Source organism: Parasteatoda tepidariorum, chromosome 6 (assembly GCF_043381705.1).
Source record: "Parasteatoda tepidariorum isolate YZ-2023 chromosome 6, CAS_Ptep_4.0, whole genome shotgun sequence".
NCBI classification, from domain to species: domain Eukaryota; kingdom Metazoa; phylum Arthropoda; class Arachnida; order Araneae; family Theridiidae; genus Parasteatoda; species Parasteatoda tepidariorum.
This window is the reverse complement of record NC_092209.1, coordinates 74699766-74727479: the sequence shown is the minus strand read 5'-3', so window position 1 is coordinate 74727479 and position 27714 is coordinate 74699766. Positions and strand designations below refer to the sequence as shown.

Here is a 27714-nt window from a genome sequence, read left to right as displayed (position 1 = left end):
TAAACGAATTGCAAGGATTCAGTTTAAAAAATTTACACTGAATTTCATCCTAAAACAGTTTGTCACTAATACACCATGTTCGATTATGAACAGTTAAAAATATTATATGTAAGCTAAAATCTGCATTCAGTTATAGTTATTGGGCAGAATATTAACGGGCAGAAATTAAAAGCAGGAAATGTTCCTAATGCAATAAATTATAAAAAGGCGAAATAATTCTAGCCGTGTAAAATAAAATTTTTTTTTAGAATAAAAACATATTTGGTTTCTTTGTAAATTCGATTAAAACTTCGCATCTGTTTAAACATGGAGGAATTAATGAAACTGGATCTTTATGATTTATTGAATATAAGTTCAACTGCCGAAGAAAAAGAAGTAAGCATTTATTAATATTTGCCACTAGGCTGTTTTTAATGAATATTTTACGTATGATATTTTAGGCGATTATTTTTATACTTTTAATAATGAATTTTTACTCTCTTATAGGTTTTAAAAGTGTGTATCAATAAAAAAATTTTTTTTTGCTTACAGTGTAGAATAGGGTCGCATTTTTATGAGGCAGTCTAACCTGGAGCTTTAATTGCGTATAAAATCGTTCACTTCAGTGGCATCCCCAAGCTCTTGGGCGCATTCTTGGGCAAATTCTAAATACCCCCCCCCAAACTATTCGTTTTATTTAGTGTAAAAATTCCCCCCCTAGCTTTAAGTGGGCGCATCCTGTGCCCACTTCCCCCCTGGTGGGGGCCCCTGGTTCACTTTCTTTTTATTTAAATTGCCATTTTGTTGGGGATACTTGGTCATTTTAAAAATTTCACTTCTCAGTCATTTTCTTTGTTTTCAGACAGAAAAATCACCAAAATAAGAGGGGCTCGTTAATCTTAATTTTTCCAATTTTTTTCAATTACAATTAAATTTTATTGTGACAGCGTAGTGCACTTCATCTTAAAAACAAGCTAGTTCGTAGTTGCACCAACTACAATCGCCAAGGTGCCAAATAGAGTTAAAACTTGAAATTTTTTCTAAAACAACATGTAGATATTTGCCCGGGGGTATGATTTCCGTATCATGATCTGCGTCAGAATAATTGCCAAGTCTTAGAAACTTCCGGGCAATGTCCCGCTAGAAACTTAAAAAAAACAGCATAGAAAGGGACTAACTCGAAAGGTATAACTTGTAGCCACCCCCGGGCAAACATCTACATATTTTTTTTCTTAAAAAGCATGTCTGAAATCTATTTGGCACCTTGGCAATTGTAGTTGGCGCGGCAGATCACGAAACGGAAATATCCTCTCTGCCCGGGGGTGACTGCGAGTTATACCTTTCGAGTTGGGTCTTTCTGTGATCTTTTTTTTAGTTTCTCGCGGGCCTGTGCCCAGAAGTTTCCTAGACTTGGTTATTATTCTGCCACAGATCACGATACGGAAATCTCCCCATTTTAAGTTTCAGTTAGTGTCATTTTCTTGGTGCGAAAACGCCACTTGTGTTGGCATTATAAGCACCCGATTGATGCACAAAATTTCGCGTCAGTAAAAAAGAACCCTACTGACATTTTGAAGTGAATGGATATAATTATGTGTAAAAACAAATTTACCAATAATGAATTATAGAACTATTTTAAATAATTAAGCAATATATGTTTAGTGTTTAAATTTGTATTTAATTTTACATCATAAAAATTAGTTAGCTTGAAAGGATAAGAAGAGGTTTCTTTGTTTGAGATGCCTAGTTTTTTCTAAAATCATTTTTTCCCCCCTAATCTTTCAACTCTAAAAATAAATTATTGATATCATTGTCTCTAATGCACTCTGACTGCAACATTAGGTTATAGATTTTTTTCAGAGATCGTAAAAAAAAAGAGCTCATTAAGTAAGAGCCTCTAACGAATATTTTGAATAAATTTTAATCTACTTATTTGTTTTGTTAACCCTGTGGCAGAATTTTTTCGAACTTTCTGCAACAAAACTCTTTAGCACTATTATCTTTCTGCAAGATACTTTTAATATGACTAATATATGTGTTACTAATTTAAAGTAACAAAAGTGCTATGTTTATAAAAGAGAGAAAAGACTATTTGTAGTTTTTTAATTGAAGAATGTAATATTTTTTTATTTTACGATTATGAGCGATATTTTGTGAATCATCATCCCTTAAAAAAAAAAATTAAAAATTGTGAAATCCGCCGTAAATAATGAAAAAAGATCAAGAAGGAATCTTGTGAATCGGACTATTAAAAAAGGAGTTACTCAAATATGTGGTTTGTTTCCGCTGTAATAAATAATATCGTATTAAATAAATAAAATTTTAAAAGCTATGTGAAAACCAATAGCAATGTAAAAAAGAAAGTAGAATCATTGCGTTAAAAAATAAATTCTAAAATGCAGGGTGGAACCTCCCACATTGTCTGAAATATATCAGAAAATTTAAATACTAGGTAAAAATCAATATATAACTACCAAAAATGCAATGGAAACACTACATGGATTTATATCAGTGTATATTGAGCAGATCAAAAATTGATTATTTAAATGTGCAATTAAAATTTTATTTGTTAGAAATAATATCAACTGTGAAATAACCAGGACCCTGGGAAATTGGTAGCACTAGCAATAACTGCCGAAAAGTCGGGAAAAAAAACTGTGGAATCTTGACGTTAAAAATAATCTAAGTAAATAATCAAATTAGTAATTTGAAATTCACGTGTAATAAATTGAATAGTAAAACATCCGGATTTTTTTTAATGTGTCATAGAGACCTGTCAAAAAAACAACAATTGAAACTTCCCATGGAATACCTCTTTGGAAAGAGAAATAAAATCTTTTGAAAATGTTTGCAGAAAAGGGAATCGGGCATTAATTTAAAAATACTTTTGTTCTTTGACCAACAATTGAGTGGATTATGTTAACATGACTCTCATTCTCATCTTTATTCACATTTTTTCCCAAAAATTTGTTTTAATTAGTAACATTGTCCATAACTTAAGCAATTTCTAAGAATTTTTACTCCTATTTTAAGCAATTTCGAAGTATTTGTGTTTTAAATATATTGCAATGAACTATAGTTTAACATTTTATGAATTCTTTCTTTTAGATATTTTTTATTAATAAAAGTAAAGAGACTTATGTTAACTTATACATTTTATTTGATTTCAGATAAAAAGTGCTTATAGAAAAAAAGCATTAGCCTGTCACCCTGATAAAAATCCTGATAATCCTAAAGCAGGTATGTATTTTGTTACTACAGTGAATTTTTTGTATTGATTCAGCAGCACCGACTGTTACAATTTATCTGCTATCATTGTGATTTTATGGTCGAGATTACGGTCTTACGGTTGCATAATAAAAATCATGGTTCTATGGGCAGAAATCCAATTCGATTCTTCTGGTTTCGCTGATTTTCGCCATCTTGAATATTTGGAACTGACCGGAATCTGCTAAAATCGCATTTTTATTTACATGGTTTGAATACAAAGAATTGATTTTCGTGTTTACCTGATTTAAAAGTTACACATTGTGATTCGTATTCACATGATTAAAGAATTGTTCATCGCAATTTGTATTCACCTGGTTTAAAAATACGCTGTTGTGTTTTGTATTTATGCATTTTTAAAATCAATTTTGCTATTTGTATTCACGTGAATTTAAAATCCAATGTCGTAATTTGTATTCACATGTTTTCAAAGAGCAATATTGTGGTTTGTATTCACATGTTTTTAAAATCCAATATCACTATTCATATTCACAGGATCTCGAAAATCCAACATTGAGATTGTGAGAACTAAGTTTTTTCTTAAATTAATTACTATAAAGGTGTGATATTCTTCATTTGTAGGTAGAAATTTTATTCAAAAAAATTGTGTTAAATACGAAACATGATATGATTAAATATGAAATATGCATTATATGGTAAATAAAATAAAATCTTAATATCGATTTTTCTGCACTTAAAATTTTCAGGGTTTTCACTTTGACTCATTCACCAATTGTTGTCAAAAAGTAATTTTATTATTTATTTTTGTAGCTGAACTTTTTCAACAACTCTCTAAGGCATTACAAGTACTTACAGACAAGTCTGCAAGGGTAAGAATAATTTATTTTCCTGTTTATGTTTCATTTTACTCATTCATTCATTCAAGAAAATTTTCAATCCTTTTATTTATTTAAGGAATTTAATATTTGATAGCATAAATGCATCTAATGATGTTTGATAGTAGAACTAGACTAGCTAATTTATCCTAACAATGTTCGATTTTTTTTATTTTTATGATGAATTAGATTCTAAAATTCTTATGTTCTATACTAAAATACAGTCAACCAGTTATTTGACTTAAAAAAAGTTTGTTGAATTTATCTTTATCTGATCAATTCTTAAAAAAAATAATTTTAATCTAATGTAACATTAAGAAGTGTTTGATGTTTGTTGCCATATTAAATAAAGTATTAAAAGTGTATTTAAAAAAAAAAAATAGGTATGCTTCAAAGGAAAAAAAAAAGTCTTATTAAAAATATTCGTTTCAAATTAATATTACTGTTGTTTAGAATAATGGATATTGAGTATAGTAAAGTTCTATGAGCTCTCTGCTTTTGCTTATAGCTCTGTATTTCAATAGGTAAGGCTTAATTTAGCCTATCAAGATTTTTATGAGCTCTGAGGCTCTTCTTCAAATTCAACATCAGTCAATATCTATTTTTTCATAGGTAAGGCTTAAGCATAATGGATATTTTATGAAAAGAAACTTATTTTGTTATTCAAGATAGTGCCATACTTTATTCAACTTAATTTATGAAATTTGTATAATTTGATTTATGTTGGTTTTTAAATATATCATTTGTCATTGATTACATAGAATGCTGTGTCTAGCATGAAATGACACAAAAGTTCAAAAAGATAAAAAGTTTTATTTTTCAAAATTATTGTAAGATGTTACATTGACTTTAAGATAGTTATATAAAAGGGAAAGAAAGTGTAGCAATATTCATTATATATATATATATGCACATACATATATATTTAATATATTAAATTCTTTTATTCTAAATAGGCTGCTTATGATAAAGTCTTAAAGGCAAGAAAAGCAGCCCAGATTCGACACAGAGAACTTGACAGCAAGCGCAAAAAACTTAAAGAAGGTAATCTTTTTTTCTTCTTTGTGAAAGTTTTAATAATTTGCTCCATACCTATGAAAAATTATTTACTGTGTTTTNAAAACTTTCAAAACTTGTAACTACTAATAAACTCTAAGTCAAGAATGACTTGACATTCTTCAGTAATGTAATATGCCAAACAAAATGATGCTTGGAAATGTTGAAAATTTTGTTTAGTATCCTAATATTTTACTTCAAATAGTATGTTTTGATATAATCATGTTTCAATGCAAGAATCTGTTCTTAAATATCTTTTAACAACTTTTTTTCTAATTTTATTGCCCAAAAATGAATTAATTTTAAATTATAAGCAGTTAAACTCAAAAATACAGTTTTACCAAAACTATGGGTTTTTGACATGACGGTAAAAACCATGGTATAAACCGGTAAAAACCGTCATGTGTCAAAAACTTGCCAACCCTGTATATAATATATTTAATACATTTAATTCTTTTATTCTAAATAGGCTGCTTATGATAAAGTCTTAAAGGCAAGAAAAGCAGCCCAGATTCGACACAGAGAACTTGACAGCAAGCGCAAAAAACTTAAAGAAGGTAATCTTTTTTTCTTCTTTGTGAAAGTTTTAATAATTTGCTCCATACCTATGAAAAATTATTTACTGTGTTTTGAAAATATGGCTTAACTAATTTTTATTTACATTCTTGATTTCATCAGTAGAAAACTTTTTCTTTCTTATGTTATAATTTATGTTTATTTTTGAATTTTTAGATTATGAACTTACTATGTATTTAAGTTCACTTGCTGGTCCAAGATGTTGTTTTATGTAGTAGGGCATTACTATGAAAGTTCTTTCGCGGTATGAAGTGCTCTATTTGAAGACGTGTTTGATTACAGATAAAAGTGATCTAATTGCACCCTCTTGATTGCAATTTTTTAGTTTTTTTTAACATTAAAAACTTTTACGTTTTTGTTAAAGTAACCATGTTAGAAACAAAAGTTTAATAATACTTTACAAATTTTTCTATGAAAAATAAAATTATGATAATAAAAATATGTCATCATATGCTGCTAATTTTGAAAAAGTAAAATACAATGAAGTTTATTACACATTAAATTAGGCTTGAAGTTTTAAACTTCTTATGCTAGTTTTGGTTTACAAGTGCTTTTGATAGAAGCATAGAGAAAATGCACCATTTGAAATTTTTTTCCTAATTTTAATATTCAATAAGGTCGAGAAAATTTTGTAAAACATAAGTTAAGAAATATGCATACGGAAGTTTTGAATTGGAAAAATTTGGAAAAGATATTGGCTATACAGTTAGCTTATAATATTGATCTAACTGATCTTTAACAATTGGTGAATTCTACATGATGTTGAATACTAAACTCACATCAAAACAAAATATTAAAAATTAAGATTACTCTTTGTTTCCAATGTTTTATTTTAGGATTTTTGCAATATTCCATCATTATACAACAGTTTTATTTTTACCTCTTTTAAGCTTTGTACTATAACACTTTTGCAGTCCTTATATTCTCAAAAAATTTAAGTGAAATTTTTCTTAGCTTGAAAATACCAACAATAACAGCGATTGTAAAAAATATATTAATAGTACAAAGTTCTCCCTAGGAATAAAAAGGGCAGGATGCTTAATTGCAGAAAAGGGCTCTTTGAGTTTTGAAAGGGCACTTACTTAAAATTTATAAAGATATGTAATGTTATGTAATAACTGAATTTGATCTTCAATTTTTAAGTTAACTTTTTATAATGTTTTATGTGTATATGTTATGAAGTAATTATCACTCATTAACAAAAAAAGTTGAAGTTTTTGAAAATAATTTAAGTCGAGCTGGAAGACAATCTCTGTGTATAAATTTCCCTAAGAAAAGTAATCTAAAGAAAGAGATTAATTGATAAACAACTTTAAAGCTTTTTTTTTTAATATTTTTTTTTACATTTTAAACTGAAAATTATGAGAAAGTAAACATTTGAAAGGGCATTTCTAAATAAAGGTATTTATTAAAATAAATTAAATGGTAGAACTTAAAATCACAAAAAAATTCATTAATATAACCCCCTCCCAAATGAATGATGTCAATATCTCTGAGACCAAAATCGAGACCGAGAGATATATAAATCAGACAACATAAGAAAAATCTAACTAAAATGAAGGAATGAAATTAAAAATTGAAGTTAAATAATCATCTGAAACAAATCAGAAATGGACTTTTGTTTCACATAGGTGGTGAAGAAAACAATCTTTTCCTGAAAAAAATAAATAAAAAAGACTTAAAGGGATGGCGACTTTTTTTATTACATAAAGGGCAAGTAGGTTGCATTTACAGGAATCAAAGGGCAGGTGTTCTTTTAAAAACACTTAGGGAGAACACTGAGAATATCTATTGGCAACTTGTAGATAATTATTGTATTTTATAGTTTATAGCTATGACATTGATTTAAAGTTTTCAACATGTTTGTGAGACACATAAAATGAATGGTTGGAAAAATATAGTTGAAGTGGAGGATGTTCCGTGAAGAATTGGAAGCAAAAATTGAGTGTCGAATGAATACATTATAATTATGAATATGTTCAGTAGTATTTAATCACTAAAAATTATTTGTCAGAATTCAACTTATTAATAAAGCTGTTTACATAGGGATTTGCTATGATAGAGAAATGTCACGCTTCTTTGCACTAGTCTGTAAAGTTTAATGTGAGAAAGAACTTTGACCTTTATTTATGAGAAACAAATGACTTAGAAATACATTTATTAATTGAAGTCTTGTGATTCAGAAGAAAATTTTTGAATGGTTGGAAAGTTATTGAAAGAAATTTGCATAATATGGTAGTTTACATAATAAAAGAAAAAGTTGATAGTGGAGATAACATGAAATAATTCAAGTCTTCAGTATAGATATGCATTGTGTTTCAGTCTATTTTTATCCTAAAAACTCTGATAATTATATTTTATTCAACAATTCACTTGCATTATTGCCTGTCAGATACTGGTTCTTCTCTACTTCTTAGAATAGTCCATTTGTACAAAGCAGCTTCTAAATCTGAATTGTTAGCTGAGTTCCTGGATTTTTGAAGTTAATTTTATTGATTTGCATTTCTTTAAAAAGCTTTTCCACTTCTGTATTGTATTTTTTTAAATAGATGATATAACATGCTATTCCTTTTTGAAGAGTTGGAAGCCATGATAATCGATAAACTATTCAGTAATAATGAAAGGATTAATGGAATGACGAAAATTACAACTTTTATGTTTCATCAACAAATCCAGAAAAACTATTTTTTCCAACTTAATAAATTTTTGTTTTTGCCATAAAATGGTCAACTATCTACAAGTGTGTGATATAAATAGTTTTTTATTTTAAAAGTCTGAGTATAGCTGAATTATAACAGCACATTATTAAAATGGAGGGGAAAAAAACTATGTGTGAGAGCAAAGAAAATTAATTTAATTACTTATATTTAACTTAATTTCTTTAGTTTGTGATATTTCAGTGAATAAATAAAAAATATTTCCAAAATTACAGTTTTAGTGATTTATTAGATTTTGATAAGATTGTCGTAGGCAACTACTGTTGCTGAATACTCAGCTCATCCAATAACACATTTTTACACTGTCACATATTATTGGACTTAACAGATTCAGTTTGTATATTCAAATAATCTTCGAGCAATGTCCTGGAATATGGAGAAACAGATCAAAACAAAACTTCTCAAGACTCGATTAGACTACTTGGCAAAACTTTCACAGTTAACAAGTTTATACACTGTTTCAACAAGCACAACAGCTTTGCAGCCTATATATTTACAGAAATTGGTGAAATATCAGTGGAGATAAAAAAAAAGGAACAGTTTAATAAAGAATGAGAACAATGCACAAAGGGACAAGTCGAAATTAAATATGACTATGTAGTTAATATGAATATATATGTTTTTTTAGTTAATCGAAAAATAAAGAATTTTTGACGAAAAAATGCTTCAGTTATGTTTTTAATGATAAGATAATCAAATTGAAGTATTATGTATATTAAATTCAAATCTTTAGTAGTGGTAGCATGTGATAAAAGAAAAATAAAGAGCCTTATGCTATTTGAATTCAGAGAACCTGGTGAAATATATTATATGATATAATAATGAAGATATAGAGGAAAGACTTAGAAAAGGTAAAAAAGCAGAAACAAGTTAAAAAGAAAGAGGAACAAGTTAAAATTCATTATGAATGTATATTGAAATTTTTTTACTTAATTAATGAAAAATGAAAATCTTTTAAAAAGAAAATTGCTTAGGTAATTTTTTGTGTGATAAGATGTTCAAGTTGAAGTATAATATATATTTTATTAAATTCAGCTCTTTAGCACTCATAGCATGTGACTTAAAAAAAAAAGTGCAAGAAGCGAAATAAGAAAAATTCTATTGGAATTTTAAAAACTTGGTTACAAGTCTTAGGATATAAAGAAGATACTCTGCATTTTGCATTGACCCAATCACGAAAAAAGATCTATATAAAGCTTGTTTTTAACTGCTTGAATATCAAATGAAGAAGTGTAAAATAATTTACTTGAAATTTGGTGAATTCTTGCTAAAATGCATATAAAGACCATAAAATTAAAACAATTGAGTGGTAATTTTTGTTTTAACAATGTTCAATTTTTGGAACATTAGCACTTGGCAGGAGCGTTTTTAACTGACAGTGGTCATAATTGCTTCAGCAGCATTCCAGTACATATCTTCAATTGGAACAAGATGGTATCTACTAAGAAGTTCAAGAAATTGTCCAATATCATTTTGGAAAATATATTAGTAGTTTAAATATTTTTTTAAAAATGATAATATATTGATGAGATATTCTACATTTTCTCCAGGAATAGTTTTATGTCAAGAGAAGCTCAATATGCATTCATGATGTTTTTACAAAATTGTTTTAAACTATTTTAATTTTGTTGACTCATCAAATTTCACTTTTACAGTTGCACTTGACTCTAATATTTGATTTTCCACTTCATCTTCTCCAATACTTTTAAAAACAATTTTCTACTAGCATAGAATAACAGGGTCTAAGTCATTTTAATTTATGTTTTTCTAATTATTTGAATCTCCTATTTCATCAGGCTCTAGCTGGTATATATCTAGATCTTCCAAATCTGAATCAGAGGCCGGGATATTGTTGGTAGGGCAATGGGCCCATGCCCAAGAGGTCGTGTCTTTGATCATCGCCGGCTGGAGACTCCCTGTGTAGTAAACGATGACTGAGGCATGTTAAATCTGTCTAGTCACAAAGTCCCCCATGTTCCCATAACAAATCATACCTATGGGGGTGCTGATCTAGGAGTTTCCTTGTCTTCTGGGTTTGGATCAAAATTACAAGGCTACGGAGTTGAACATTATTAGTCGTAAGCCCAATATTGGGTCGTCTGTTCATCTCCGGTTATAAAAAAGGGAAGAATAAAAAAATCTGAATCAGAATATGATTTTAAGAAGGCCATTGTTTCTTGTTTTGCTATGCATCTCTTAGTCGTGATGCTAAGATCAAGCAAAATTTAAAAATGAGACAAATAAAAAAAAGGGTGCACACAATTATTTAACTCACTCGGTATCTAGGAATTTATCACAGAAGTAAAATTAAAATAAAGTTTAGGAATCAGAAAGGGTAAACTATGAATAGTAACAATTTATCCAAGACCATTATTGTGAAGACATTGAAAAATCCCTTGAATGTTTAATCTTAACTCTGATAGAGTTAAGATTCACTGTCAAAAGACACAAAAAAGTGTAACACCCTATATAGGACATCATTTTATTAGAAAGAATTTCCTTTTAATAGTTGGAATCTTAAGAAAAGAGAAAAACGCTAAGCATAAAAGAGTGCATTACTTTCTAAAGTATTTTGCCACTATCTTTCTTTCATCGTCCATCTGCAAATTCAAGTTAAGGGAACCTAAACACTTTCATCCCCTTTTTATTCAAACTTCATTATTTATTTTGAATAAGTGTCATAATACCAATTGAAGAAAATGCACATTACATAATTCAAAGTATAACTTGAAATCTTAGAGCTCTTAAAATGCTAATGTTTAAAAAATGGAACTTATGGTTTTTAACTAATATTTTGAATTTAATGCCTAACTGAGGGTTATAATATCATTTTAAAAGCTTGAAAGTATTTTAGTAGTCGTATTATAAAAATTGGATTTTTTTGTAAATTATATTACTAGTAGGCTAAAAATGTAAGAACTAAATCAAATTTTTAAGATTCATAAATAATCAAATAATTGTGGTAAAAGAACCAAACTAAATGCAAAAAATATTTCATAACGTAAATTTTAAATCTATGAAAAATAATATTCAGACTTTAATTGCTCATTAAATGTAAACTCTAAGTCTATGTTACATTTTTGGAGCATTGGCATGTAAAGGGTTAATATTTTGGCTTATCAGAACTTAGTGATGCATTTTCAATTTATTTATATTTTAACTCCAATCTCATTAATTTTTGTAGGGATAAAAATGTCTTTGTTCTTCGTTGAACTAAGACATTTTACAAATTTTGTCTTTCCAATCAAGCAATAATATATGAACGATTATAAATTTTATGAATGATTTACTAATGAAAGTTTCCAACTTCAATGGATAATATGAAATACAGTCGAACCCCGCTATAGTGAACCTGGGATATAGTGAACTTTTTTAGCGGTCCCGTCCGTATTCCTATTTAAATAATGTTATTTTTAACGCTTATAGTGAACAGCTTAGAACTTGGAAACTCGGTTATAGTGGACTCAAATTTCATTTCTTTAAATATCTTTTTCAGTCCTCCATCTTTAAACTTGTAGGTGTTGGGACTGAAAATGAATGCATTCCTATAAAATGTGTCATATTACTCTCCTTTATGCTTATCACTTTTAACTATACTGTAATAAATGTCAAACAGATCATTTATCTTATACTCCCCCCTCCCTGACAAGCCTCGCTTTATCTCTTTTCCCCAAGCTTGCTCTACAACTAGTTAACTTGGCCACCTGCTGAATTTTTGGAATTTTCTTATCTGTTCAAACCATATTCTTTACAAATCACCCCTTGACAATCAAGAAGGGGAACAATTTAACTCATTCTACAGCTGCTCTCTTCATATTCTTACATTATCTATTTGAGACAAGATTTTTATTTCAAAAGCAGTGAAAATGGCAAATTCTCTAAAGAGAAAAGCGTTTTCGATAGAGGACAAAGTTAAAATTGTAAAGCGTATTGATGATGGAACCAATCAATCGACACTGTGTAAGGAATTTTCCTTGTCAAAATCTACAGTTTCAAACATTTGGAAAAATCGAAGTGCAATTCTTGCGGCATACGACAAAAACATGGTTTCATCGAAAAAACTGCGTGGAGCTGAAAGAGAAAACGTAGAAGATGCTTTGTTAAGATGATTCAAAATCTTGTTCAAAATGTAAAAATCTTGCATTCTTTGCACATTGTAGATAAGAAAATTGATGAACTCAATTTAAAATCAAATTGTGTTCGATCAAAAATCACAAATTTTTTCATAAAAGGGGAAAATAAAACTAATATTTAGCGACGTAATTACTTTTTCCATAATTTTTGCTTTATTATCTGTTAATTAGTTAATAATTTTTTAAATAACTTATGGAAAATTGCAAAGCCAATTTTCAATCATTCAACTGTCTTATGCAAAAAATATTCTTCAAAAAATTTGGATATAGTGAACTATCGGTTATAGTGGACACATTACTGAGTGCGCAGACGGTTCACTATAGCGGGGTTCGACTGTATATCCCAGAAGTAAATGCCAGAAAATTTTTTAATATCTACATGTAAGACATTTAGTCGTATTAAGTCTTTTTAAAAAATAGTTTTTACAATGTACAGTATAATCATACGATAAAGAACTTACAACAATGCAATTGGTTAAAAGGCATAAAGAAAGGTTTGTTTTGCAATTTTCTTTTTCCCTCCCACAAGAAAATGTATTTTTTACCTTGTTCTATTGCATGGTGCATAAAAAACACACTTTTGTAAATTTTATGCTTGAAAAATTAAAAAGTATATGCAAATGAAGATATATTTTGTGCTACCTACTGTTCAGCTTTGAAGAGAACTACTCCAGACTAAAAGTATGTGTTGTTTGTTGTTATGGTAACGAGAGAGCATATTTCTAACGGAGGTGCATTAAAGTGACAAAAGAGTGGACTGGCCGCAAAGCAAATATTCTCACATAGACTTATGCCATGATCATGACAAAACTATTCACCTCACACCCCTTTACGAAGTGACTTACTCTCGTAACCATAGTATTTCCCACCACACAAGACTGATATTTGGAAGAGTTCTCCTGAATGCAGTACGATATGAGTAAAGCAAAACAATGAGAATAAAGAATAAATGATGGAAATATATTTTCAGTTCTATAAACAACCTTTCACACACTTGAAACACTAATTTTCTGACACTAATGNCAATCTTGCTGGCTCCATTCAGCCTCTCCTCCAGTCCCCCCAGAAACAGTGAGAAAAGTGTGGGACTCAAAACTGAGCCCCGAGTGACTCCTTGGAATAGTTTAAAATTGTTGGAGAGGGTGTTAACATATTTTACTTTGATGAATCTGTTCGGTAGAAAATCTGAGATCCAAGCGAGGGCTCTGCCCCCAATGTTGAAGGTCTCATTAAGCTTAACAATAAGTTTCTTTAGCCAGACTCTGTCAAAGGCCTTTGATAAGTCCAGAAATGCAGCAACGGTATGTTTAGTGGGTTTCATATTTTGGGCATCTTTAATGCTTTGACTGAAATATAGGTTCTGATCAGTGATGCTGTGACCCCTCCTAAAACCATATTGTGCTCGGGGGAGTTGGTCTTTGGAATCTAAGAAAAAATTCAGTCTGCAGAGGATCATTTTCTCCATAAGCTTGCATGAGACACAAGTCAAAGCTATTGGCCTATAGTTCTCGGGGGAGTTTGCAGACTTGCCATTTTTTTGCATAGGAATTATTAAGGCTCTCTTCCAGTCTCCGCATCTCCAAGAGTGGTTAAAAATGTCCAGCAGAAATTGCCTTCCACGTAAACCGAGATGATCAATTATGACACCATGAATGTGCCATCCGGTCCTCGTGATTTGGAAAGGTCCATGGAATAAAGTTGTTCCTTTTAACTGAAGGTCCCATTACGAACTTCCAAAAATGAATCAATGAAATGTATCTCTTACCTTGCTATGTTCTATATGTAGTATAAGCAGTACGACCAACCTTTTTTATATATAGGTCCGGGGTTGGCATCAATATACCTAATGATAAATATCTAATGACGACAGCCAATTTGAATAACAATAGAACATTTTATTGTTCTAATTAACAAATCATGACGATGAATGAAATATGATGTCTACAAGTTCAGTGATGATGAAGAAGTTCGACTTCCTCGCCTGAATACATACACATATCTGACCTTAGCGTAAGGAGTTACGGTTGCAGTTCGACAGCATAAGGAGTTACGGTTGCAGTTTGTAACATGATAAAAGGAATTGATTGAATGCAGAGTTTAATGGCACAAGATCCAAAAGAGGATATGCTGCGCCAAACAGTAAGTTAATGCAGCATTAAAATGTAAAATGCACACTACAATTTTATTTTTATAAAATACATAAAGGTAGTAAGACTGTCAATAGTGAGACGAATATGTTAAAAAGTCAATAAATTTCAATAAAAGGCGTAGATATATAAAATACATGAAATAGGAAAAACTGTGCATGGATAATAAATACAAGTGAATAAAATCAGATAAAACTAGCCATGATAATAGGAATTATGCTATTTTAATTCAGAGAACCTGGGGAAATATTTCATGATATTAATAATGAAGATATAGCGGAAAAATTTAGAAAAAATAAAGGAGCAGGAACAACTTAAAAAGGAACGGGAACAAGTTAAAATTCATTATGAGTATATATTGAAATATTTTTTTGCTTAATTTATAAAAAATTTTTAAGAAAAAATTGCTTAGGTATTTTTTGATATTGTAAGATGTTCAAATTGAGGTATATTATATATTTTATTAAATTCAACTCTTTAGAACTCAAAGCATGTGACGTTAAAAAAGGTACAAGAAACAAAGTAAGAAAAATTATATTGGGATTTAAAAAAACTCAGCGCAATATCTTTAAAGAAGATAACCTGCATCTTGTGTATTGATCCAATCAAGAAAAAAGATCTATATGAAGCTTGTTTTTAACTGTTTGAATACCAAACTAAGAAGTTTAAACCAATTTACTAGAAATTTGATGAATTCACACTAAAAGGCTTATAAAGACAGTTAGAAAATGACTGATAATTTCTTAACGATGTTCTTTTTTTGGAAAATTAACATTTGGCAGGAGTATTTTTTACTGACGGTGGTCATGATTGCTTCAGCTGCATTCCAGTACATACCTTCAATTGGAACAAGATGGCATCTACTAAGAAATTCAAGAAATTGTTCAATATCATTTTGGGAAAGATATTAATAGTTTAAATATTTAAAAAAAAAATGATTATATATTGATGAGATATTCTACATATTCTCCATTAATAGTTTATGTCAAGAAAAGCTCAATATGCATTCATGATGTTTTTACAAAATTGTTTTCAACTATTATAATTTTGTTGACTCATCAAATTTCACTTCATTAGAATTTCACAGTTGCACTTGACTCTAATATTTGATTTTCTACTTCATGTTCTCCAATACTTATGAAAACAATTTTCTACTGGCATGGAATGGAATAACAGGCTCTAAATCATTTTAATATATGTTTTCCTAATTATTTAAAACTCTTATTTCATCAGGCTCTAGCTCGTATATATCTAGATATTCTAAATCTGAATTAGAGGCCATGATAGCCTTGTTAGTAAGGCAATGGGCTCATGTCCAAGAGGTAATTTCTTCGATCATCACCGGCTGGAGACTCCCCGTGTAGTAAATGATGACTGATGCATGTTAAATCTGTTTAGTCACAAGTCCTCCATGTTCCCAAAACAAATCATACCTATGGGGTGGCTGATTTAGGAGTTTCCTTGTCTTCTGGATTGGGTTGAAAATTACAGGACTGCAGAGTTGAACACTAGTAGTCGTAAGCCCACAATCGGGTCGGCTGTTCAACTATGGTTATAAAAAAAATAAGAATAAAAAAATCTGAATCAGAATATGATTTTAACAAGGTCATTGTTTCTTGTTTTGCTATACATCTCTTAGTCGTGATGCTAAGATCTAACAAAATTTAAAAATGAGAAAAATAATAAAACGAGGCATACAATTATTTAACTCACTCGGTATCAAGGAATTCATCACAGAAATAAAATTAAAATAAATCTTAAGATTTAGAAAGGATAAACTATGAATAGTAAAAATCTATCCAAGACCATTATTGTGTAGACATTGAAAAATCCCTTAAATGTTAAATCTTAAGTCTGATAGAGTTGAGATTCACTGTCAAATGACACAAAAAAGTATAACACCCTGTATAAGACATCATTTTATCAGAAAGAATTTCTTTTTATTAGTTGGAGTCTTAAGAAAAGAGAAAAATGCTAAGTATAAAAGAGTGCATTACTTTCTAAAGTATTTTGTCAGTATCTTTCCCATCTGCAAATTCATGTCAAGAGAAGTTGAACCTAAACACTTTTATCCCTCTTTTTTTTCAAACTTCATTATTAATCTTGAATAAGTGTCATAATACCAACTGAAGAAAATGCAGATGAAATAATTCAAAGTATCACTTGAAATCTTAGAATTAAAATGCCAATGTTTCAAAAATTGAAGTTTTGCTTTTTAACTACTAATATTTTGATTTTAAAATTTTAATTTAAAATTTTGAATTTAATGCCTAACTGAAGGTTATATTATCATTTTAAAAGCTTGTAAGTATTGTAGTTGTATTATAAAAATTGGATTTTTAGTAAATTATATTACTAGTAGGCTAAAAATTTAAGAACTAATCAAATTTTTAAAATTCATAAATAATCAAATAATTATGGTGACGGAACCAAACTAAATGCAAAAAATATTTCATAGTGTAAATTTTAAGTCTATGAAAAATAATATTCAGACTTTAATTGCTCATTAAATGCAAACTCTAAGTTCATGTTCCCTTTTTAAAGCATGTAAATGGTTAATATTTTGGTTTAAAAGAACTTAGCGATGCATTTTCAATGTATTTATATTTTAACTCCAATCTCATTAATTTTTGTAGGGATAAAAATGTCTTTGTTCTTCATTGAACTAAGACATTTTACAAAGTTTGTCTTTCCAATCAAACAATAATATATGAACGATTATAAATTTTATGAATGATTTACTAAGGAAAGTTTCCAAATTCAATGGATAATATGAAATATATCCCAGATGTAAATGCCAGAAAAATTGTTAATATCTGCATGTAAGACATTTAGTCGTATTAAGTCTTTTTAAAAAATAGTTTTTACAATGTACAGTATAATCATGCGATAAAGAACTTACAACAATGTAATTGGTTAAAAGGCATAAACAAAGGTTTGTTTTGCAATATTCTTCTTTACCCCTCTCACATGAAAATTTATTTTTCACCTTGTTCTATTGTTTCGTCCATAAAAAGCGCTCACACTTTTGTAAATTTCATGCTAAAAAAATTGCATACAAAGCATATCCAAATGAAGATAGATATACTTTGTGCCACATACTGTTTAGCTTTGAAGAGACCTCCTCCAGACTAAAAGTATGGGGCTGTTTGCCGCTATGGTAACAAGAGAGAGAGCACATTTCTGATGGGGGTGCATTGGAAGAAAGAAGGAGTTCATTGATCGCAAATAAAATATTCTCAGATCGACTTGTGCCATGATCATGACAAAACTATTCACTCCACACTTCTTTCCGAAGTGACTTACTCTCGTAACCATAGTATTTCCCACCACGCGAGACTGATATTTGGAAGAGTTCTCCTGAATGCAGTACAATATGAGTTAAGCAAAACAATGAGAATAAAGAATAAATGATGAAAATATATTTTCAGTTCTATAAGCAACCTTTCACACACTTGAAACACTAATTTTCTGACACTAATGAAAGTTCTTGTTTATAAATCTGAAACTATAGCAAGTCCATTTTTTTGCTATTACTGCTTTATTAACTATGTTTTGCTTTATTCAAATAAAGGATTTTTAAAAGAATTTTCTTAGATAAAAATTAATGTGCCCATGTCTGGTTAGGTGAGGGAGGGTTTACTCTGGAGAAATGATGCTTTATTCATAATAGAGTAACAGGAATTTTTTTTTATTATTATTATATAAATTTTTTTGGAGGTATATTTTATTGTCCATAATGTGACATTTCACCCAGAGGTGTAATAGTAGATCCTACGTGAGATAGGACATTGATTGGCAATGATAATGCATAAATGTGGCGGGAGAGCAAAATTATATTGACCTAAACTGCAATTTGATATTTTCTTCTCATCATCCACCCTTGATAAATAAAGTAAATAAAAAATAAAACGTCTTTTTTGGTAAAAAGTTCATTTTTTTAAGAAATATTGTCAAAATTAATAAAAATAGGTTATTCGTTCTATTTCTTTTAGAAATTAAATGAAATTATTTTGTTTTTTCATGAATTCTTTTTTTTTTTACCTGTATGAAAAAAATTTTATTCATGAAACTTCTTGTGCTTTTCAGAACACTCTGTTCATCTGGAAGTTAATTTATAAGTATGCAGTGTATGAATTGTTGTAGAAATAACTCATTAATTTCTTTTTGTAGAATAATAGAATAGAATATGTAGAATCCCAATAATAAAGTAGTATAATAGCTTTATTATTTAGTTCACTTTTAACAGTTACGTTATTGCAATTACCTTTGTTATTAATATCTCATATTTATAATATATATTTATTAATATCTCACTATTGTGTGTTTAAACAGATTTAGAAGCTAGAGAAAAAGCTGCCCAAGAGTTTGATGAACTTAAATCTGCAGAGAAACTTAAAAAAGAAGTAAGCATAAAGAACTGAACATACTAAACTAAGCACAGTTGCAATGCATTTTTTTTTTTTAAATTAAAATATTTCAAAAAATTTAAAAAAGAACTTTTTTATTAAAGTAGTTATAATTATTTACTAATAATTCAAAAATTATTATTTTTTTAGAAATATTTTTGTGTATGTAACTTCTTTCAGGATTTTTGTATTATTTTCATTATTTTTTTCTAAAAATATTATCGAGTTCCAGAGAATTCTTTTAAAATTTACACTGTTATACTATGTACATTATTTATACTCATTAAACTGTTATAGTTTATTTATTTAAAGATGTGATTTAAATATATTAAATGTTTATAAATGATGTTATTAAATGATATATTTATTTTTAGATTGATAGATTGCGAAAGGAGGGATCGAGCATAGTTGAAAAGGAGATGGAACTTCTTCGCCAACAAATTATAAATGAGAATTTGGGTATGTTACTTACAATATTTTTCATGTCATATTTAGCATATTATTATCGAGCAATTATAATTACATATATTATATAAATAGACAGGTTTTTGTTTATAAATTTATAGGTATCAAATTGCCTTGATCCTTCATAACCATTTATATAACCATTTTTGCTCTATACATTTTTTAAAAATCTAATTCAAAACTACATTCAGTATTAGAATAACAATAAGTTAAGCTCATTAAAAAAATTGCCAAATTACTAAGCATTCATAGATCGTTAATGTCTTAGGGCAGGAAAACGAAATCCAAATTTTTATTTTATTCTTATAAACTGACTTAAAATTTCACCCTTGTATATGAAATACATTAACTGAAAACAATTTCAAAAATAAAAAGGTTTATTTAAGCGTTTATTGTTTTAAATTGTTAAATATGATTATAAATTTTAAAGGCTATGAATTTTGTCTGTCTAGGTGTTGACAAAGAACAGCCAACGAATGAAGACCAACAACCAAGATTAAAGGTTCAATTTATTTATTATCTTCAGTAACATTGCAATATTTTATTTTACATAATTTCTTATAAACATATTTTCAGAATTTTAATATTTTACATCTTATCTTTCGAGGATCATTTGCAACTATTTAATTTACGAGGCCTGTCTAAAAAGTATCCGACCTTTGGCCAGAAAAAATATTTCGAATACCTGACGGAGTTGGGACCCTAATCTCCTTCAAAGTAGGCCCCTTGTGCTTGCACACACTTAACCAACCGATCTTTCCACTACTGGAAACACCTCTGGAAGTCTTCTTTTGGAATGGTGTTCAGCTCCGTCGTCGCGTTCCGCCTTATCTCTTCTCTATTTTCAAAACGGGATCCTTTCAGTGGCGTCTTCAATTTTGGAAACAACCAGGAATAGCAAGGAGCCAGGTCCGGGAAGTATGGGGGGTTGGTGAACGGTTGTAATTCCATGTTTGGCTAAGAAAGTGTGGATCAATTGGGGTGAATGTTCAGGGGCGTTGTCGTGATGCAAATGCCAGTTGTTCGCCGTCCAGTTCGCCAGTTGTTCAACGGTGGAACCACTCCTTAATTTGTGTTACACCCACCGCTTCTTCTCCAAATACCTGCTGAATCTTGCGAATTGTTTGGTTTTGAGAATCACCAAGCTTTTGACAGAATTTGATGCAGTATCTTTGCTCAATTCGTTCAGTCATCTTGCGAGAAAACTAAATCCGACGAACACTACGAACATCACCTTACTTGGCGTCCACCAGCCAGCGACTTGCACAAGCGAACGCGGTGAAAAAATTTCAAACACGTGCATTAAGGTTCCTCCTTCCACCGTGCACTGCTACGCCGCCTTAGAATCACTACTTTGTGAGGGAAAAATTAAGGTCGGATACTTTTTAGACAGGCCTCGTATATATTTTCTCAATTGCCTATTTTGGGACTCTTATGCTGCATTGTGTTTTATACATGCATCATAAATTTTTCATTAAAAAACTTATGTTAGATTTTCAATATCAGAAATTTTTTGTTCAAAGTTGCCTGTGCCATTTAGAAACAAATTTTCCTGATACAAACTTAAAAAATATATTAAAAGGAAAGCTATACTTTGTAGGTTTAAACAAATTTATTTCCCATTGTTTAAGTTTGTGTGTACTCATCTGGCAAACACGCCAACACTTAATACAGGGTTGCCACAGGCAACTAAAATGCAACTATTTTCATCATGAGGCAACTATGGCAGCTTTTTTTGCCTGAAAAGGATGAAAAAGCAACTATTTTCAGGAAAAGGAGACTATTAGGAAACTTTTCTGTACTCCTAGAAATGTTTTTTAGCATAAATTGGGTTGAAAACCTGCAGTCTGCGAAATCTTCGGAGCACACTGAATTTCTTTTCTTAAAAAATAAAAAATTTAAAATAAAAATAATAAAATTTAAAAGAATTAAATAAATAATTAAAACATTGAAAAATAAAAAATTTTAGATTGCAAATTTGAGTCATCACTTCTTAATGCGTTCAATTTGCACAGATTCTACTGTAAGTCTATTTTGTTTCTCTATCGCCTTTTCAACGGTTATTGTTACGAAATTCTGCATAGTTTTAAAAAACCCAATTTTTAATACGATATTACTAAGCATGAATTTTGAATTTGAGTAATCCCTTTTCACAAAAACTCACCATACATAATATTTACGCGAATAGTTTATATAAAAATTGCGAATAGTTTATATAAAAATTTTCATATTTGCCACCAACTTGACTAAATGGATCACGGTATACGACAATTAAGTCATTTAATAAAATTATAGTTTTATTTTTGTTCTTATTTAGGCAACTATTTTCATTGTTTTTGGCATCTATTTTCATGCTTTAGGCTACTAAAAGCAACTATTTTGCTCATTTTTATCTGTGGCAACCCTGTTAATAACATCCTCTTTTTCATCTCAAGTATTTTGACAGTATATATGCATGAATATTCAATAAATGACTCTTTAGTTCAAGAAGGATTAAGGAATTTCGTTGAAGCATATAAAGTTATGAGATATATTTTAAAATTATCCTTGATGTGCTTGCCATAAGCATACTCTTTAAAGTTCATGTAGGAATACCAATATTTAATGGTGTCTTGTCCTGTAACTTTAGTGTTTTAGAAGTTTTTTTTTAATGTAATTAAACTTACATACATAGTTTGTTATGCAAATGAAAGGATTAAAATTTTGAATAAATGTAGTTGCAAACATATTAAAATTAGTGTCAGCATGTTCTTAATGAGCATATTTTTTATTTTTGTCATCAGGGGTCTGTTTAGAAGAAATTTGGGTCCGTTAACGGCCCTTCACAAAATATCTTTTCATAAAAACGGACCCTTCACAAATTTATCTCCATTACTGTTCTGTTAATTGAATAAACCCTTCCCAGGAAGGGGGGTGGAAAGAATGACAAATGTAAACGAACTAAATCTTGTCTTTGACAGACGCTTCTTCCTTTATTTGTCCGAAATGAATATTCTGCAGTATAGGCTAAATACCAAATATTTGTATGTTGCATCACTAATTTAGTAGCTGTAATTGCTGTTTATTTTTGAAAATTAAATTTTTTTAATTGTAATTTTACAGTGTTGAGCATAATCTTGTATGTCTTTACAATTTAAAAACTCCTTTAAAAAGTTTTTTTGCAATAACGAACCCTATTTGCACAAATTCACAAAAGCGGACCCTGGTTGAAAGAATGTGACTTAATGTTTATTTTATATTCACAAATTACAAGTAATTTTTTCACAATTTTACAAAAACGGACCTTTCACAAAATGTCTGGACAGACATGGTCATGGCATCTTGTCCTACATTGTTTTTTTTTAAATTTTTCAAAATTTTTAATTTGTTTCTAACTTTAACACAGTCCAGAGATTATTATTGTAAAAAGTTAGCTTAATTTAACATATATTGACCACAATTTGCAAATATAAAATATAATGAAAGTATGTACAAAATTTAATTTTTATTTTTAAATTCAATTTAATTATACATACTACTTTATTCTTGCCTGAAAGGAAAAAAAAGAAAAGAAAAAAAGAAATGACAATGCTAAACCCAATGAAGAAATCAGCAAAAAAGGATGAACTTGTAGTTGATAATATATGTTTAAATAATTTATTATTTTTATTTTAAAAAAATAAGTTAACAGAATGTAATTTATGCTTTTCTGATTTGTGCCAATTAAGTTTTTTTTTTTTAGAGGAAAATCATTGCAATATCATCATAGGTACTTTTCATAAAAATAAAACTATAACCAGAATAATGAATAAGTGGCTTTTTTTTGGTACCTAATTATAAAAAAAGCTGTTTTTTTTTGTAAAATATAGATAAAATCTTTTCTTTTTTATTTGATCTTTAATTTTTACATGTTTTTAGTTTTTTCTGCTGGCAATCCCCCCCTCCCCCTTGTTCATTTTTTAAAAAGTCTTAAGTATAAAATATTCTACAGATGTTGTGATAATAAACATCAACCTCTGCCCCGTTCTAGGGTTTTTGCTATCGGATATGTATATCTATATATAGTATATGCCTGCCTGTACTGAAGATTTTGCTAAAATGGTAAAAAAATGATGACATTTATATGATGTACACATTTTTACTACTTTTTAGTTTCAAGGTCCACTTTTTTGTTTACATATAAATCCTATGAATTTTTTTATTTTGCAGTAATTACAAAATTTACATATTTTATGTGTGTTTTTTCTCAACACTAAATGTATTATTATATCTAAATATATACATTACTTTCCAAAAATAATTTAGGTGAAATGGAAAAGTGCTAAGTCTGAAATATCTAATGGAGGCTATAATAAAGAAGATCTTGAGAAAATATTTGAAAAAGTAAGTGCGGATAATTTCATTTAAATTTTTTGACAGAACTTTTTCTGTTTAAAATCTTGTCACTTTCTTCATTTTAATTTGTTTTGTATCTATTTTTATGTAGTATGGTCAAGTGAATGTTTACCCGTCAAAAAAGCGTTGCACTGCTATTTTAGAATTTTCAAGTCTTGAAGCAGCTGTAAGTATTACTTCAGTTTTGAACTCAGTGTGATATCTAAGACTTTTCAGTTTCATTTAGAAATATTATTTATATATTTGTTTGAAAAAGATTTGTGTGTTTATGTTTTAAAACTTCAATAGCAAAATAAACTTTAAGTTTTAAAGAAGTTTAGAATTGTTCATTTTTACTTTTTACCAAATTAATTAATTAGCTTTTAAAATAGATTATTTACTTCATGTAGAAATGCATAAAATATTTATGCATTATTTATTTACATTGTAATATGGTTCTAAAAATCAAAAATTCAGGTTTTAAAAATGAAAAATTGTTATCTTTCATCTTTAAACTTTGCTTGCATTCACAAGATTTGAAATCGCACATTGTGATTTGTATTCATTTGATTTAAAAATTGCACATCAAGATTCATATTCAGAAATTTTTTAAAAAAAAACATGCGTTGATATTTTTTTTAATAAAAACTTCAATATTCTACACGTGTATGCTTTCTATGTACACTCTTTTTCCTGCTCAAATTCAGGTATGTTTTCAATTATTTCATAAGTGCTTTGCACATTGGTTCCGTCCCCAGGTTTAGTTCCTGACACTTTTGGATTAAAATTTAAACCTAATTATTTACTTTGTTATTATTACAACTTAATCACAAACTTGTTTTTTAAAATCTTATTCAATTTTTTATTTTGATCAGATTTGTTAATTGATTTTTGAAAAAAGAGATTATTTAGAATAGTGAGAAAAGTTAATTACTTATATTGAAGATTAAGATATATAATCAAGTTTGTTATTTCCTATCAGCTTTTTTTCTTTTCTTTTCTTTTTTCTCCTACTAAATGTGTGATTTATGTAAATTAAGAAACTTTTTTTCTCCAAAATCTACAATTGATTGAATGGGATATTGTTAATTTAGTTGATTGAAAATGGCAATATAAAATAATAAACTACATTTTTCAGTTATTCAGGAAAGAATTTTTGGTGAAGAACACAATTTACATGGTATTTTATTGTAATGTGCTGTTATCTAGTGAAAATTCATGAAACTTATAAAATATTATCTTAACAATTTAAATTTTATTTCTTATTTAAAATTTTTTTTTCTTTCAGAATTATTGAATCATAAGTTTAATTATTTAATTCCTTGAAATACAGCTATTAAATGAATAAATAATAGTTGCTATAATTATTGCACTGTTGCTTTACAATGTTAATAGCATTTTTATCCATGCATGCTATTAACATATTGAAAGAATTTAATCATTCTAAATATTTAAAAAAAAAAAAAAAAAAAAAAAAAAAAAACTAAATTGAAATCTTTATAGATAAGGCTAAATACATTGAGCTTTTATCAAAGAGACTTACTATTATTATTAGTTTGTCGTTGTGTTTATCATTATGGTATTAGGAAATAAGTTCATATTTAATTTTGCAGAGCATATTTGTATGTAATTATTGTTAGTTTTGCAAAATTTTCTCAGGTAATTGAAATTTAGATTTATTAAATTTTAAGTGTGCATTACTAATTACTGATTAATTTGTATTACTGCACTTGCAATGTATATAATGAGTGGTAAATCATGTACCTCAATGATTTATTTATTTTTTGTAGGGAAAAAAATTTATCGTTAATTCTTCTATTCAAACTTTTTTATTCATTAAAAATGTACTGGTTAGTTAATATTTTAGCTTAAAATAGTTAGTATAATAATATTAGGGGCCAAAAAATGTATTAAGCTTGAAATTAATTTTATAGAAATTTATGTTCATCTACCACAGCAAATTACTATTTTATAAAATATTTTATGGTTTTGTAAGATGGGAAATTAAATAAGGGGAAATAATAATAAGGATAATTTTATTTCTATGATTAAAAAACATATTTTTTTATTGATATGTTTTTTTTAAATATTTTATATAATAGTACCAGGAACAATAATGAATGAATGTTTTTTTAATAAATATTTTGAATGTTTAGCCCAATTACACCAGGAAAATAATATAAGTCGTGTTAAACTGGAATTTAATTTTTGAAAATCTATTTCTATTAGTACATTAAAGATTAATGACCAAATGCATTTGAATCGAAAAACAATTGAACATTTAAAATTTCTTTCACTGCCTTAGCATTCATATTTAGATTTCTAAGGTTATAATTTTCTTTTTAAGATCTGAAAAGCAATTTGAAACCAGAAAGTTCAGAGAACGGAAAGTATATAATGCACATATTTTAGAAGACCTGGTGTTACTTGTTAAGTAGGTTTTGGAAGTTTTTCTTAATTTGTTTTAAAACAGCTACCATGAAATCCCACAAAAGAAGAAAAATATATGGTGGTTGTAAGTTTTTATACTAATAGACTGCACTGTGTTATTTTTTAATGATTACGCGATTATATTTTATAAATAAATATAAATTATTATTCAAAATCAGGTCTAGTTTTACTTCGCTAGTAGTCTGAGGAATTTTTACCTTATCTTAAAGGATACATTTTGAATTGTGAGTGTGAGTTTTTTTGTTTTAAACTTCTCTTAAACAAATTTGAAATTGTTTTTTTTCATTAATATTTATTGATTTGTATTAATATTATGTTAGGGAATTTTTTAAAAAATTTTTTGGAAAAATTGCTTTCTACTCATTGGTACAGGTTTTTAAATTCAAGGTCTTCAAGTTAGGAAAAAATTGTTATGCAGAGCAACTAAATATATTATGTAACAGCAAAGATTTTTTTCTTTCTTTCTAGAAATAGAATTAAAATTTACTTCATGCAAAATAGTCTAAGATTATAAACTTGTTTGGATTGTATGACTCCAAATATACTAATTTTTTTTGTTTCTGCTCTTTAAAATTATTTCAATATTTAATATTGTGAAAGAAATAGTGTAGATTAAAAATCCATAAAGCTGTTAACGATTGTCCTTGATTCCGTTTAGTTACACTATTTGAAAATGTACTTTTACGCATTGGTGTGCTTTCATTGATGTGCAGTGTATTATTTGCTTTCTACTCTAATATTCTATTTGTTCTTAACCACCAAATTTAAAAGTTTATACTTGATTATCATTTTTAATTTTAGCAAAGAGCCTTTGAATTAGAGAAAGGAAATACGGATATTCCTCTTACTGTATCATGGCTTAGTGGTCAGCCCCAACTGCCAAATAATGCTCGGTTCCAAAGTCCATCTACTACCAGAGGTCCACCACCTGAGTTTGGAGAGAACAGTGTTAGCCCTTTGACTTCAAGAGATTATGAAAGTATAGTTTTAATGAAATTGAGACAAGCTGAAGAAAGAAAGCGTCTTATTCAACAAATGATGGAAGAAGATGATTAATAAATTTTAATTTGCATTTAGCTTAGGTTTAGTATTAAATTTTCCATTTTTACCATTTATACAAAAATGTTTCTTTCAAAATGAAGCTCTTAATATATTATAAAGGCAAATCTTATTGTTTAGTCTTCTTCAACAGATTAATAATAAATGCTAAACTGTCAGATTTCTATTTTATACTTTATTTAGAGTCAGTGTAAATACTTCAAGCTTGTTATATGTACAAAGATATTCACTTGTTTGCTATATTAAACTGTTTTTTTTCCTTGTTA

The 27714-nt window shown here is 28.4% G+C and overlaps 1 protein-coding gene across 1 annotated transcript; it reads left to right on the top strand.

The window, feature by feature from the left end:
• Window positions 1–64: 64 nt before the first annotated feature.
• LOC107455332 (dnaJ homolog subfamily C member 17) lies at window positions 65–27714 on the top strand. Its single transcript, XM_021147690.3, has 10 exons — window positions 65–375; window positions 3150–3219; window positions 4018–4076; window positions 5039–5126; window positions 19047–19117; window positions 19495–19579; window positions 20038–20087; window positions 23870–23947; window positions 24051–24125; window positions 27191–27714. Exons 1-10 carry the CDS (start codon window positions 307–309, stop codon window positions 27443–27445), a joined length of 900 nt encoding a protein of 299 aa, XP_021003349.1. The 5' UTR covers window positions 65–306; the 3' UTR covers window positions 27446–27714.